General features: G+C 39.7%; 1 protein-coding gene across 2 annotated transcripts; it reads left to right on the forward strand.

Moving 5' to 3' along the window:
* The first annotated feature begins 75 nt into the window (after positions 1-75).
* Positions 76-15,031, forward strand: morc2 (MORC family CW-type zinc finger 2). Of its 2 annotated transcripts, XM_033620046.2 has the most exons (28): positions 76-196; positions 804-962; positions 2,797-2,850; positions 2,976-3,010; positions 3,116-3,184; positions 3,592-3,682; positions 3,785-3,893; positions 5,433-5,592; positions 5,870-5,981; positions 6,126-6,251; positions 6,333-6,412; positions 6,510-6,592; positions 6,787-6,872; positions 7,440-7,580; positions 7,660-7,814; positions 8,254-8,382; positions 8,481-8,586; positions 8,713-8,845; positions 8,932-9,015; positions 9,379-9,639; positions 9,787-10,038; positions 11,138-11,245; positions 11,586-11,643; positions 11,740-11,878; positions 11,976-12,143; positions 13,411-13,504; positions 13,749-13,937; positions 14,076-15,031. In XM_033620046.2, the coding sequence occupies exons 2-28, from the start codon at positions 895-897 to the stop codon at positions 14,142-14,144; spliced, it is 3,159 nt and encodes a 1,052-aa protein (XP_033475937.1). In that variant the 5' UTR covers positions 76-196; positions 804-894; the 3' UTR covers positions 14,145-15,031. The 2 variants fall into 2 exon arrangements, with proteins under 2 accessions (XP_033475937.1, XP_033475938.1); XM_033620047.2 differs by lacking the exon at positions 11,138-11,245.
* The last annotated feature ends 375 nt before the right edge of the window (positions 15,032-15,406 follow it).

The following is a 15,406-nucleotide window of genomic DNA, read 5'->3' on the forward strand; positions in this document are numbered from 1 at the left end:
CGTAGCAAAGCTTCTCCTCCAATAATCGTTGAGAATCTTTACAAGACGCCTTCCTATTGGTTGAGTATAGAAAAATAGAGGCGGGATTTCTGCAGACTACAGGCAACCCAAGTAACCAACGTCGTCGAAGTGGTTGGATTGTTCGCGGCCTGGCGGATTGTTTTAAGTCAGGGAAAAGGAAACGTGACGTTACAAAGTATGTATTCCTCTTTGGAGAGATTACTGCACTCGCACGAAGCCGTTATGAAGTTGCGAGCGGTCTGCAAAGTCCGTGAAAATTACTTGATATGGCTAACGTCTGCTAACATGTTTCCACAGTGTGAAGCTAGCTAGCTAGCTAGCTAGCGTTATCTCATAAACTCTGTGTAGAACACGCAAATGTCCGTTAGCTATGTATGCTAGCCTGACATTAAACGTTAGTGGCAGTTGGTGCATAACGTCTAAAACGTTTATATCATATGCTTTTCACTTAACCCGATTTGGTCTTTCTAACGTCACACCGCAGCCTAGCTAGACCAATAACTGACTTCTGCATGAACAGGAATGTCTTCATAGCTAATGCTGTGCCCAAAGGCGGTCTTTGCCACAATATTTTGTTGTTCAAGCAAGCGGGCCTCCCACGTGGTCCCCCTCACAGGGGGGCAGGCTTTCATCAAGGTGTGGGTGTTAACTTTACCCCTTATGACTTGTTGTAAAGCGTCCATATCAACTACTTTCAGGTCATGCCCATGGTGTGAATTAATGGAGTAAGGAATATTCTAGGTGAATACCCAAGACCTGTGGTATTTTAATTCCCTCTTCAGGATGATATCTCTGGACTAACTTAGTGCTCGGTTGGAGAGGGAGAAGACAAACAGGAAATCAGGAAGGAAACAGGAATAATTGTGCGTGGCCATGGCCTACTCCAACTACAGCAACCTGAGCAGGGCTCAGCTCACCTTTGAGTACCTGCACACAAATTCGTAAGTACCTTCCTGCTGGAAATTAATATATGCTTATGATCTTGGTACTACACATAAGTATGATAGTGAATAATATAGATCACCATCTAGATAGATATGCATAATATTATATCAGGTTATCCATGTGAATATTATTTTGCAAGTTCAACACATGGCGGAGAGGGTTACAACAGATCAACGCCCAACATTGTTTGGACAGATACACCTCTACGCTTGATTTGTCTCTTACACCAACACTGTGCCAACCTAAAAATGTTAATTGTGTAGATGATCAAGTTAAATCCTGTTAAACCTGATCATCTATTAAAGGAAGAGGAGAAGAATGTGCTCTCATTCCATTACATGTTTGTTTGCACTTAATATGAATTAGGCTTCCATCAAAAATAGTTTCTAAATTCTGCATTGATCTTTTAATGTCATGTCATGTTATGTCATGCTATATATGATGAATGTGAGCCAACATTTACTAAATTTAACACTGTCAGTGTGTTTTATGTACAGAATAAAAAAACACATAGTTCTGACTTGCAACATAAATTGCTCCTGCAGATTAAACCCTTAAATGTATGGGTTTCTTTTGAAATATTCCTAATCATATTTTTTGTAAGCACATTATTAAAAAATAACAAACACAAAATATATTTACATTTGTCATTTATGCGATTTTTACATGCATTACGTTTATAGATACTTTTAGGATGGTATCTTGACTGTTGTCTCTTTCAGGGCTCATGTCATCTGAGCTAGCGTCATCATTCTTGTGCTCCAGTTTTGCTTTATGATCTGATTTATAAGTGGCACAAAAGCAAATTACTCATAATCAGTAGCCTCACATACATCTTAATTTCCAGCTACTGTCTGGAAGCCTCCGATATCAGCTCATATCTGAGTGTATAAAACTTTGCGTTATTGCTTTTCAGTCAAAGGTATATTTGTAAGTGATAGACTTACAACACTACATTCACTGAATAGAAGTCATAGTTGCTCTGACAAAAACATAGTTACCCATGGAGTGACGTGGTTCACTATATTCCCTGTCATGGATTTAAGAGGCAGTTGCATTTTTGTCTGTGCGCTGCAGAGGTAAAGAGGGAAATAGTGTTCCTTGCTACAACAAGTAGACCTCAACTACTTCTTGCAATGAAGCCTGACTGAAAAACTCGGTCCATGTTTTATATGTTGTGGCGCACCAGTCAACACATTTAGAAACACAGATAATATCACAACCTTGGCTCATTTTCAAATCTCTGCCAAGGGATTATGCACAGATCCAGGAAGGGTTTAACCACAAGAGTAGGACTAAAACAATTAGTGCTTGTTAGTAGAACTAAAAATAGCTGGTGAGCTTGTGGTGGGCATTTGTCATTACATGTGGCACTCCATGTGGTAAATGATAGAATACTTGATATAGGTGTTATTTAATTGAAATGAGACAGTGCCAGTCTTCATTGTTGTTTTGTCACAGAATGTCATCAGAAAGTGGTACTTAGTACAACCTAAGAGGCTCTGTACTATATGAATAAGGGCTTAAACAGATGTTAGGATCATGCATTTTTGAGAAGATGTGAATGGTGAACCTGTTAATACATTAATTGACAATCCTCTATTCTGTTTGCACTGTCACATACAATATCTGTCAATAGACTTGAGGAAATACAGGTTGTACAACTGAATAACAATCCAGTGTAGAATATGTAGAGATCAGATCTTTGCAGCAAGTATCTCCTATGTATCCTCTTTGTCTGACCAGCTTGCCCTGTTAAGTTAAGTTAAGTTAAGTCCCTCTTAACATTTAAAGTATATTGAATTAATGAAATGAGTGTTCTATTTTCAGGACAACCCACGAGTTTTTATTTGGAGCCTTGGCAGAGCTTGTGGACAATTCAAGGTACTTATAATGACTTGCAACAGAGCATAAAATTGTTGACAGATTATGCAGGCTGGAAAACTTCTTTTAGTCTGATGTATTTCACAGTATTTCAAAGTCTCACAGTTGGTTTATTTCTTTCACAGAGATGCCAATGCCACACGAATAGATATCTACTCAGGTACACCTCAGAGTAACTCAACTAGTTTCAGACTCTGAAGCATGCACATTCAGTCTCAGTCATTGCTCCTAACATGTCTTGTTAACTATCCTGTTTTGATGACAGAAAAAAGGCCAGAGCTGCGGGGCGGCTACATGCTCTGTTTTCTGGATGACGGTATTGGAATGGACCCTCGTAAGTGCACCTTATTAAATCACTTAAAGGTCCTGTGTTTCGGCTTTAGAAGGATCTGTTGGTAGAAATGTAATATAATAATACGTCTAGTTTCATTAGTGTATAATCCCCTTGAGACTAACAATCATTATGGTGTTGTGAGCTTACAATGAGTCCTTCATATCTATATAAGGAGTGGATCCTTGATAATGGAGTCCGCCATTTTGCGCAGCTATGTTTCTACAGTAGCCCAGAACAGACAAACCAAACACTGGCTCTAGAGAGAGCCTTTTGTAGTTTTCATTACCTAGGTTCGTAGTTTTTATTTCACGATTAAAGGTGCTTTGTGTTTGTCCATTGTGAGGTTTTTGGGATTACATATGTATGTTGTGTGTGAAACATAAATCTGAGCACCTTTCTTTTACTAGATGAGGCAACTCATGTCATTCAGTTTGGAAAGTCAAGCAAACGGTCCCCTGAGTCCACACAGATCGGCCAGTATGGAAATGGACTGAAATCGTAAGACCTTCATTAATTCTTGTGTGACTATAACATTGTGTATTTAGGACGCTTGTGTTTGAATCATTTCACATGTCATTAAAAGTGTGTTTTTGTTCACAGCGGCTCTATGCGTATTGGGAAAGACTTCATCTTGTTCACAAAAAAGGGCAACACGCTGACCTGCCTTTTCCTGTCAAGGACTTTCCACGAAGAGGAGGGACTGGATGAGGTCAGAGTCAACTGTTGGATTGAGCTGTTGAATAGAGGATGTCATTGTTATTAGGGTTGTGTACAAATAACTTGATAGTGAAATTAATTGTGTCTAACTGAAGGATTTTCTGATTAGTAGGGGCTTGACACACACCAAAGAAACTCAAAATTAATTCAAAAATAAAAATGTATTTAACCAGTTTCTGCAAGAGGAAGAGTGAGCAGTGGAGTTTCATATCTGCTTCATCAGGGTCTTTTTTCTTTTTACAGATAGTTGACAGCTTTGTGTAACTTGTGAATTCAGATGAGCATCATCAGTCAACAACAACAGATTAGGTTTACATTTATTTGTCCTAGAGGGATGTTTGTTTTCACAGTCAGTGCAAGCCCATTGCAACATGCAGATACACAGGTTGACCTGTATACACATAGGGAAATACAGATAGCAACATGTACACATGACAGTGTATGGAAAAAGACAGTACAAAAAACCTTCATGTATACTATGTTTCTAAGATCCCAGTTCACAACAGTATCAGCAAGACAGATAGTTTAGAGTTGCTGTAGCCAAAGGAACAAAACTCCAGCCATAGCGACCTCCTTTCCCATTTAAGAGTCCTATATATCCAATCAGATGGGAGTAATGTGTTGGTTTTGGGGCTAATCTGTGTCACTTGATATTGTGAGTGCTACATGTGTGGTGGCTCTGAGGTTCATGTCTGATTGACTGGGTTTGGGAAAGCAAATGATTTTGGAGGCTGTGTATGTGATGCTCCTAAGTTTGGAGGTGGTTAACATGGTAAAGACACAGGCAGAACAGTCACAGCAGGATGAGTTGGATTATGCAACATTTCACATATTTGCATTGTTAACACGAAGTCACAAAATCAGCAAACTTGGTGTGCAATGACACAGATGGCCAATTCAGTAAAAAGTGATATCTCTGTATACTGTGGGTCAGATGCTGCTGTTTCTATTTTCAAAAGACTTTATCCAGATTGTCATTTTTTTTCTAAACAAAATCAAATGGATTTATTAAAATGGGTCTTTTAAATGTTTTTAGTTTCAGTATCAGTGAGGCAGCTGCTACTGAACTTGGTGTAGTGTGCTGCATTACTTTGCCAGGGTCAGCTATAAGAGATTTACCTGATGCTATTTTCATACACTTTTTACAAGCAGTGAGGGTTGTTTTTTCCCCTCATTCATCATATTTTTTAAACTTTATTGAATGGGAAAAAATGGTATGTTAATGTTTTTTTATGTGTTCATACATTTTTTTGCCACACAGCTAAGGCAATGTTCTTAAACTAAATTTCTTACTCATGCAGTTATCCAGTCAGTAAACAAGTACATTTTGCCGTTACTTGATTGATGAAGCAACGGGAAATCACAATCATTAAGTTTTGTAGCTTTGTATGGTTGCCCAGGTTTTTGCGTAATCTTTAATGTTTGTGAATTTACCTGATGCTGATGAGATTTATTTGGCTACCCATTTTAATTTTGTCAGACTTGAAGCCTCTTAAACATCTCTAAACTTGTAACGCCCCTCTCTCCTCAGGTGATAGTACCCCTCCCCTCCTGGGATCTAAAGACCAAGGAGCCGCTGACCTCTGATCCAGAGAAGTACGCCATCGAGACAGAGCTGATCTTCAAATACTCACCTTTTAAGAATGAACAGCAGCTGATGGAGCAGTTCAACAAAATAGAAAGTAGCAGTGGTAAGCATATTGATGTGTGTCCCTGTGCAAAGGGTTTAAATTTGCGTTCACCAGTAAGATGAGTTCATAGCCACTTTGTCAGACTTTATGTTGGTTGTATATCACTGTAAAAATTCTCTCCGACATCACGTGAGAGTGATGCTCCAAATCTCTGTGGATAAAGTTATTTCTGTTGTGTTAATCACATTTTTAACACTTATTTTGTTTCTGTCATCTTTAGTGTCGTGGAACGGTTGATATTCTGATGTTTAATTTCATGGTTGTATTTTGTTGAAAGGCACTCTTGTGATCATCTATAATCTGAAGCTGATGGACAACAGAGAACCAGAGCTGGATGTAGAGACAGATCACCAGGACATACTGATGGCTGGGACATCTGTTGAAGGAGTGTAAGTGACTCTGTTAAACCATTTAACCATGGGATTACTATGATGAAAGGCATTATATTTTGTACATTAACTTTATTTGATGTTGATTTGTATTGATCAGACATAATGTGAATGTTGATGGTTGCACCCTTCCCTCTCTCACAGGAAGCCAGAGAGGAGGTCTTTCAGGGCGTACGCTGCTGTTTTGTACATCGACCCACGCATGAGGATTTTTATCCAGGGACATAAAGTCAGGACCAAGAGACTGTCTTGCTGTTTATATAAACCAAGGTAAGATGATAACTCACTTATGCTGTGTTTGTAACTGCTGTAGTCCAGTGACAAGACTTTAAATACCGTTCTTCTTAACAGGGTTTATAAATACACATCGACTCGTTTCAAAACTCGTGCTGAGCAAGAAGTGAAGAAAGCAGACCACCTGGCTAAGATAGGTGAGTCTATGGGGAAATTAGTGTCTTTGTTTACATTTTGCTTAATGTTGTGACTCCTTGATGCTCATCAGTTAACAATTTGGTTGTCTTATTTCAGCGGAAGAAAAGGCCAGAGAGGCAGAGAGTAAGCAGATGGCTTTGGAGGCCAGATTAGGAGAGGACCTGTCAAAAGATTCACGGGTAAGATGAGGAGGATATTTGGGTTAATTTGTCAAAAGCAAATATGGTTTGGTCCATATCAGCAAGTTTTTAATCTGAAACAGGCGCAACATTTTTTTCTTAAAAACTTGATTATAATTAGAATCCCCTACTGTAATTTAAAACTTTTATAATGTTTGAACTGATGTCTCCCTCCACCCTCTCTCTTCCTGTAGGCGATTCTGAGGAAGGTTCAAGATTCAGCCATGATGCTTAGACGGGATTGTGACATGAAGAAAAGGATTCTCGAAGCCAAACAAAAGTATGATAGACAACACTGTAAAATCTTATGTCTCATATTTTATAGATTTACAAATGGTTTCACGCACACATTGATGTGAAAGGCGCCTCCAAATAAAATGTATTATTATAACTATTATTATTAAAGGTCCAGTGTGTGTGATGTCGGGGCATCTCCAAGCAGAAATGATATATGAGCCATTTACATCTACATACGCAGTGGGTCTTCTTCCACAGAGTCTGCAATGTTGTTTCTACAGTAGCCCAGAACGGACAAACCAAACACTTACTTGAGATGGGGCCATTCACATTTTCACGTCTGCCACAGTAGTTCTCCTACAAGCTTGGCACATGAGAGACATTTCTGTTCTGTGATCTCACCACTAGATACCACTGAATTCTACACACTGGTCCCTTAAAATTATGATAATATAGAATAGTAATTTGGAAAGATACTCCAGCACAAGATAAGACTTTATTGTTCCAAAGGAAATTTATCTTTGTCATATACAGTATCTGCTGATTAGAAACACTTTAAAGCATTTTTTCCTGGGCTTTGCCAGTCTCTTAACATTGTCTTGATCCTCAGAGCCCTTAAGGAGCCCAAGGAGTTGAATTTTATATTCGGAGTGAACATTGAACAGAGGGACCTGGATGGGATGTTTGTGTACAACTGCTCTCGTCTCATCAAGATGTACGAGAAAACAGGGCCCCAGCTGGAGGGCGGCATGTAAGTAATATATGCACAGAGATAAAAATGGCAATGATTAAGAAAACTATTTTACGGTTACTTGATTTGTGTGTTTTAGGGCCTGTGGAGGTGTGGTTGGAGTAGTGGATGTCCCATATTTAATTCTAGAGCCTACTCACAACAAACAGGACTTTGCAGATGCTAAGGAGTATCGACATTTACTGAAATCCATGGGGGAACATTTAGCTCAGTACTGGAAGGACACTAACATTGGTAAGTTTCTTTTAATTGCTGGGGTTTCCATTTGTTGCCAACAACCTATCTGCACAGTTCAAAAAAGAAAAAAAAACATAATTAATCAGGTTTGTCACTACTTGACAAGTTGTCAAATGACTCTGCTCCAGTTGCTAGAATAAGGTTCTAGTTGAAGCCCTTCTTTGAATAAAATAATGTGTCTTATTTTAAAAACAATGGCACACATTGGCCACACTTGAAGACGGGTTGCAAAGCCTGCCGTCATAGCCTCCTGGCTGCATTTCACTGCCCTCCCAATCACTCTCCAGTGTGCATACATTTACACAGCTGCGAGAAGGAACAAGGAGGGAAGTGTTCACTTGCCCACTTAAAATATTTACTTGAATTTTTTTTTTTTTTTTATTTTAAAATGACTTACTGCTGTGTGAAATACTGAGAGTCCCTGTCTGTTTTGCAGCTCAGAAAGGCATAGTTAAGTTCTGGGATGAGTTTGGATATCTGTCTGCCAGCTGGTCTGCACCTCCATCAACAGAACAGAGATACAAGAGACGACGAGCCATGGAAATACCACTTACTATTCAGTGTGGTAAGTTACAGATCCACACACACCACACACAGGCTGTATGTTGACAAACTAACTTCTGCCACATACTTACACCAACTCTCTTCTGTGATTAATTTCAGATAAATGTTTAAAGTGGAGAACGCTGCCATTCCAGATGGATGCTGTGGACAAACGCTACCCGGACAGTTGGGTGTGTCTCATGAACCCTGACAGCACCCAGGACAGGTACACATGGAATGGTTTTGCAGTATTTTCATGTAACACATATACTGCATGCCAATTTTGTCATGTGTCACTATATTGCAGAAGTGTTCCTACATACTATAGATAGTGTGTATTTTGTGTTTTCAGGTGTGATGCTCCTGAACAGAAACAGAATTTGCCATGTGGTATTCTGAAGAAAGACAAGCAGACAGCTGAGGACAAACAGAAAGAGCTGGCTGAGAAAATCAAACAGCAACAGGAGAAACTAGAGGCCTTGCAGGTACCTCATCATTCTCTCTCTCTCTCTATCGTCAATCTGTGTTTTGAGTACATCAGGACATAATCAGTTGTATTTTCTCTTAAAAGAAAACCAGCACCATTAAATCTGCAGCAGATGTAAAGAAGTTACCACTGGATGTCAGCATGAAACCAACAGAGAGCTCCTCTCAGGTACAAGCTCCACATTCTCTGCTTGTTGTAGCTTCCTAGTTTACTTTTTTTATTATTATTATTCCCCTGTCAAATTTTTCTCAGTTGCTATTTAGCTCTTTAACGATTAGCATCTTTTAATACGTAGATTTTTATCGTGTTGCAAATTTATAGCACATAGCACAATAAAGTGGATCAGACTCACTGTTCAAAGTTTCTGTGTGTAACGATATTCATTGGCAGACAGATTTAAAAAAACGCATGAAAAATATGGACTTGGTGAGCAAAGGCCTTAGCACTGCCTCTTGTAGTATTCTTGTTTTTCATTCTGTATCTCACTGAAATGTCCGTTTGTTGTCTCTTTTTTACATGTTGTCGCTTCAGGCAACAAGGTCTTCTGAAAGGTCCATAACACGCCCCCGCTCCCCACCACTCCCAGCTCACCTAAAAAGCCCCCTTCCATCTCGTACAGCCTCTCAGCGCCCCACCCGAACACCTGCTCCTCCGCCTCCACCAGCCAAAGTCGAACCATCTAGGTCAAGAGGTGCAGCAAAGCCTCCTCCACCTGCAGCAAAGCCTTCTCCTGCAGCAAAGCCTGCACCCAAAGCTACTGCCAAAACACCCCCACCCAGCCGCAGTTCACGGGTAAGTTACAGGTTTTAGGAAGTATCCCACCAATACCACAAAATATTTATGGCAAGTTTTGCTGTTGCAAATATTTAATATGGCTGCATGTGCAAGTTAAACCCTCAGAAAACATCGTGAAATAGTGACATGTGTCTTCTTGTGTAGACACCTGCCAAAGCATTATCAGCCAAAACAGCTGCTCCTGGACAACGCAAGAGAATCATAGAACAGGAGGACAGTGAGGAGGAGGAGGACGAGGAGGAAGAAGAGGAAGAGGAGAAGGACAGTGAAGATGACAGTGAGGAGAGTGAAGAGGAAGAACCACAGACAAAGAAATCCAAAATGGCTGCAGCAGCTGGTAACCGTGGGAAAGTGGTAGAGAAGGCCTCACCTCCCAAACGTGTCAAGATGGACGAGGTAAACACACAGCAGAACACAGAGGTTAGAGGAGACTTTCCATGGCATCAAGTCAGAGAGATTGTAGTTCAAATGTTTAGTTGTACAACTTTATAAATATATCGATGGTGGAAAATATACATGTTCAGTATGAAATGAAATGGCAGCATGAGCAATACTGCACAATTGTGAATCAGCCTGTGCGCATCAGTCTGGGTGCGCAGTGCTTTATGTTATGCTTTGAGGACTGAGCTGTAATGTTGTGTGCTGCTGTCTGGCTTCTGCTGCTTATTGCCTTTCCTCCTTCATCACTACTTGTCTCTCACAAAGGATTCACCTCTAGGAAGCAAGTAAATGAAGGGGACAAAGTGACTGAGAAGGAACAGAAGTGAACAGAGATAGGGCAGTTGTTTGCTTACAGCACTATAAAAGTCTTGATCTATTTTAGAGGAATTGCCATAAACTGAATTCCAAAAGTTTATCAGGAAAAAATGTTACAAAGGTTTTTATTAGAGGACTTGAACTACAGCTGGACTGAATAGTACAAAGCGTTGTTCATAATGTGACACTCGTTAGTATTGTACTTTACAATGAAGACTCGGTTAACCCGATGAGGATTTTGTTTGAGATTTATTTATTTATTTATTAAGGGCGATGATGACATAATAAAATATGATGACAGACGTTTGAAGCTCTCAATAGAGGTACAGTCCTACTGTGATCCAGACCACAGCGAGCTCTGAGTAATTAGCTTCAAACAGTATTTGGATGGCTGGCAAGGTGGTGACACTGAACTTAATTTTAGGCTTACGTAGTGAAGAAGGAAATGCCGGCATTCCTGGATGTGAATTTGTGAATCCTATGAAAGGGACAGAATGGCCCACCTGACTCTACCTCTGATTGGCTTACCCTGGCATTCTTACCCTAACCCTAACCAATCCCACTCCTCCTGCCTAAACCTAACCAATCCAACCAATGATAGCAACAAGTACTAGCCAATCATAGGGAACGAAGTGTGGACTCATTCCTTCACTATCCCAGGATTCACAAGTTTGCTTCCTGGATGGCTGAGTAGGTTACTGAACCTCCAATCCGAGCCCCTCTGCTCTTGACCTTGCAGGTTAATACCCAGAAGAAAGGAGTTTTTACTCCTATTCGGCAGACACCAACTACACCAACTCCTATCCCTAAATCCATTTCCATGCAACAGCATGGGGCTAAAGCAAAGGTAGTTTTATACGGTTCACCTCTCTACTACCCTCAAGTAACGCCGGGCTGCATCCTCTCTCACAACCTCGAACAACCATGACAAATTAACCTTTCATCCAATCTGGGTGTATCATCAGATTATCATTCTCTCCATTAACAATACTCTCTTGAAACTGAAGTTGTCTTGTTCTTTTAACAAATAAAGCATGATATTCTCACTCAATGCCTGAGATCACACTGGGACTTTCGCCTCTTTCGTTAACAGGGATGCAAATCAGTTCTTTCAACCTCACTCTGTCTTTTCAGTAAACAGTGATTCTCACACTGCAGTGGGGGTAATGATTGTTTGGCTTTTGCAGATATCTGAGAAGCCCCAACAGGAGGAGCCCGAGATTGATACTAAAACTGCTCAGAAAGGTGAGACGATGGAAAGCTTTACACTAAAATGTATCACACATATAACTGGAACACAAAAGCTCTAATGGAAATTTCTACCTGTGCATTTTTATACAGATAAAGGTCTGCTGGTTGAAGTGCGTGTCAACAAGGAGTGGTACACAGGCAAAGTTGTTGCCGTGGAGGCAAATAAAAAGAGTGTTCGCTGGAAAGTGAAGTTCGACTATGTACCTAGATCTACCCCTAAAGACAGATGGTAAGACGCTGTGTCTGCATTGCTGCATTCAGGACACATTTGTTGTTGACTTTGTCAGGTTTTAATATCGTACACATGTATGTGTGTGTTTGTGAAGGGTGTTTAAGGGTAGTGATGAAGTTCGGTTGATGCGGCCACCGTCTCCAATCTCTCAGACACCTGACACCCAACAGGAGACTGAGAAAGGGCCAGCACCCATGGAGCCCGACACTACTCAACCAGGGACCAGTCGAGAGGTGACCGACAGTCTGGTCACCATGTTGAGGTGAGCTGATAGTTAACTGCGGGGTGTACCATGAAGCAAGTCCAACAGAGCCATACTTACTTTGCTTTAGCTGGCTCGACAAACCATAAAGCCCCAGTCAGAGATAATGGGTTCCAAGAACGTGGTTATCACCTTGCTCTGTTAGCCCAGGTTTTCTTTTTCAGGCTCTGTGTGAGTCAAATGAAGTGGTCAGCACATTATTTGACTCCTTTTGGATTGCGTGCCACCTACTTCCACCTTTTTGAAGGCAATAAAAAATGTATTACACTAAAAAGCAACACTGTCCTATAATGAAGGATACAGAGATATCACTTGTAAGATTTTGACAAATCAAAGTCAAATCAATGTCATTGATTGAAAATTATCTGTGATTAATATCAGAAGACTAATCAATTTTCTAATCAATGTTCTATTAGCTGTAATATACCAGCAGTGTAAAACAGACTTTAGCAAATCAGGACCAAATATAAAAACACAATACCGCATTTCATAATCAAGTAAACATCATCCTGATTTGACTATGTATGTATAACCCTACCTGTGATTTTATTAAAGGCTTCTTTTAAAGCCAGCTTGAGCAAACAGACCACAGAACTCTACAAACACATTCAGTAGTTCAGTAAGAGCAAGAACAACCATGCAAATAAAATAAAACACTTCTTGCTCAGATTTTCTCCATCACAGATATAATTGCCAAAAGTCGCCAAAAACACAAACAAAAATATAATGTGATACATACAGTAAGCACTACTGTAATTGCACTGCTCCAGTCAGTGAGTGGCATTACTAATGTAACCTTACGGCTCAACGTGTTGGATTAACTGCATTTATAACTTATTACCCACCGCTTAGAATCTGTATCCCTCATAGATTGATCATTCAATATAGAATGATCCTATTCCCAAAGGAGTTGATCAGTGAAAGGCATTTTTTTTTACCTGTGGTTTGCCTGATCTAGTTACAGGCTCAATAATTTTATTTCTTTCAGACAGTGTGTCCAAGGTTGTCTGCAAACTGAAGCCAAAACTCTGAACATAATCTGGCCCTGATCAGTTTAGGTCTGCAGCAGAAGCCACTATGGCGATTTAGCCAGGTTAAGAGAGCCATCTTTGTGATACGGAAAACCCCCGGCTTTAGGCTCAACATACCTCGCTAACCCACTAATCTTGCTTTGTGTTACACCCCTCTGGTGTTTGTGCATTATGACATCCAGGGCACACAGTTTCATAACACTGTGGTTTGTTCACTGTACTGTTTGTGTTCTCAGGACAATGCTGCGTTACTTCTTCCCTCCTGCTTTTCGGATCCAAAAGGAAGATGTTAATAGCATGACGGCTGAGGAGCTGGTGGCCTTTCCTTTGGTGAGATTTAAAATGGATGGTTAAATTTATTGATCCTTAGGCTAGAAAATTAAAAAAAAAAAATTGTAGTTTTACATAGAAAGCAATAAAATTATTTGAGAATGCAGAACTGTGTTTGCTGGGAAGCAGGTTGTGTCCAGCAATATTACACATGAATAATACATAACGCATTTAGGAGTGTGTTTACTATTGTGTTTTTTTTATTGTCTGGAGTATTGAGACCCTATGTGTTCCTCCATTTCAGAAAGAGTATTTCCAACAGTATGAATCAGGTCTCCAGTCGTTGTGTAACTCGTACCAGAGCAGAGCTGATGCCAGGGCAAAAGCTGTGGAAGAGAAGAGCAACATCAATGAGGTGAAACTGAAGGAGGCAGACGAGAAACTACAGAAACTACGAACAAACATTGTGGCACTGCTGCAAAAAGTACAAGAGGTAAGACTGCTTCATCCAACAAACAGGACATCTTCAGTGTGACAAAATACACTGCTCCCTCTTAGCTGTCTATCAAGTGGAATCTGTTATATAATTGTCGTTTGCAGTAAGTGACATTGCTTTTTTTTACACTTCTAGGACATTGACATAAACACAGATGACGAGCTTGACGCCTACATAGAGGACCTCCTTACCAAGGGTGATTAAAGAAGACAGAAAAGAGAAGAGTACATGCACATAAACAGACTGGCAGTGTTCATTCCAGCCATTATTTGCTGACGACTCCACAAAGACTTAGCTTATATGCAGAGTTGGCTGTTGATGAGTTTGTCTTGAGTTCTGTCTTGAATTTTGATCGTTCAGTCAGCAGCAGTTTGGTCTCTGAGTTTGGGCAGGTTCTCTGGTGTTTCTACATTGTTGGGTAGCCTGTAGTTTTCTCTTTAGTCCTTTTTATATTCCTGCTTATATATGTTAATCTATGTTTAAGCCATCTTATCCCAATTGACCTCTGAAATACTTTGTGTAGGTTTAATACATTTATGCTCCCTTTATATAGTCAGCTAACGCTATGACATCCTGCAGACTACATTTGTTTCCTGTTTTGGTCCATCGTCAGGTGAGATTTGGACGCACCGACTGACTGGACTGTGCTCTGCATTGCAGCCTGTACTTAAACATTAACTTTTATTTTTGTACACTAAAAACACGTCAGTGTTGCCCCTTTCCTTCCTCCATCCTGGTCTGTCGAAAAAACCAGGTTAATATTTTATGGTGGGGTGGTGTACCACGCCCACAAACAAGAACTACTTACTGGGTTTTATCAGTATGATTATTCCCTTATATCCCTCCTGCGTTAAAGCTATGACTGTTCAGTGTTTTATTTTGGAAGAAAAAAAAACTCATTTAAATGCAAACCTTATGTGTTCATAATTATTCAGTGCCTGTGTCCTTCCTTTTGAACAGATTTTTAACATGTCATGGAAATGTTTTATTAAACGGTGCATGCTTCCCGTCTTTATGTTCTGATTGGAACAAAGGATTCTGTATTTTTGACAAATCTTTACTTCAAACAATAAAACAGGTTCAGCAACACACTTTGATGAATGCATTCCTGTTATTTATTTATGTTTGTGTATGCTAAGTAATAAAAAATTAGATTTTGGGAAATTTACATTTACATTTTAGATTTGAGTAAAAGTTAAAAAGAAATCTATTAAGCATTAGTTTCCATAAATACAACTCTGAAAGGGTCCAATCACCAAAGGATTTGATTTCATCTGGGTAAAATATAAGTGAATGGATTTTTGTTAGGTGCTCAGAGCACTGAAACATATAATTTAGTTGTTCAATTAAACAGTAATGTGTATTTTTTGTTTTTTTGTTTTTTTAAAAAAAATGAAATTCCATTGACCTAAAATGTGGAGGCAGAACTCCAAGAAAGATATCTTAAAATCTGGGGAAATGAAAAC

The sequence above is a fragment of the Epinephelus lanceolatus genome, chromosome 9 (genome assembly GCF_041903045.1).
Source record: "Epinephelus lanceolatus isolate andai-2023 chromosome 9, ASM4190304v1, whole genome shotgun sequence".
In the NCBI taxonomy this organism is placed as follows: domain Eukaryota; kingdom Metazoa; phylum Chordata; class Actinopteri; order Perciformes; family Serranidae; genus Epinephelus; species Epinephelus lanceolatus.

Bases quoted from the DNA above. Each gene is read 5' to 3' on its own strand.
- morc2 (XM_033620046.2), top strand. From the start codon at position 895: ATGGCCTACTCCAACTACAGCAACCTGAGCAGGGCTCAGCTCACCTTT. The intron at 8,846-8,931 runs GTACCTCATCAT...TTCTCTTAAAAG, and splicing joins AGAAACTAGAGGCCTTGCAG to AAAACCAGCACCATTAAATC. The intron at 13,505-13,748 runs GTGAGATTTAAA...CCTCCATTTCAG, and splicing joins AGCTGGTGGCCTTTCCTTTG to AAAGAGTATTTCCAACAGTA.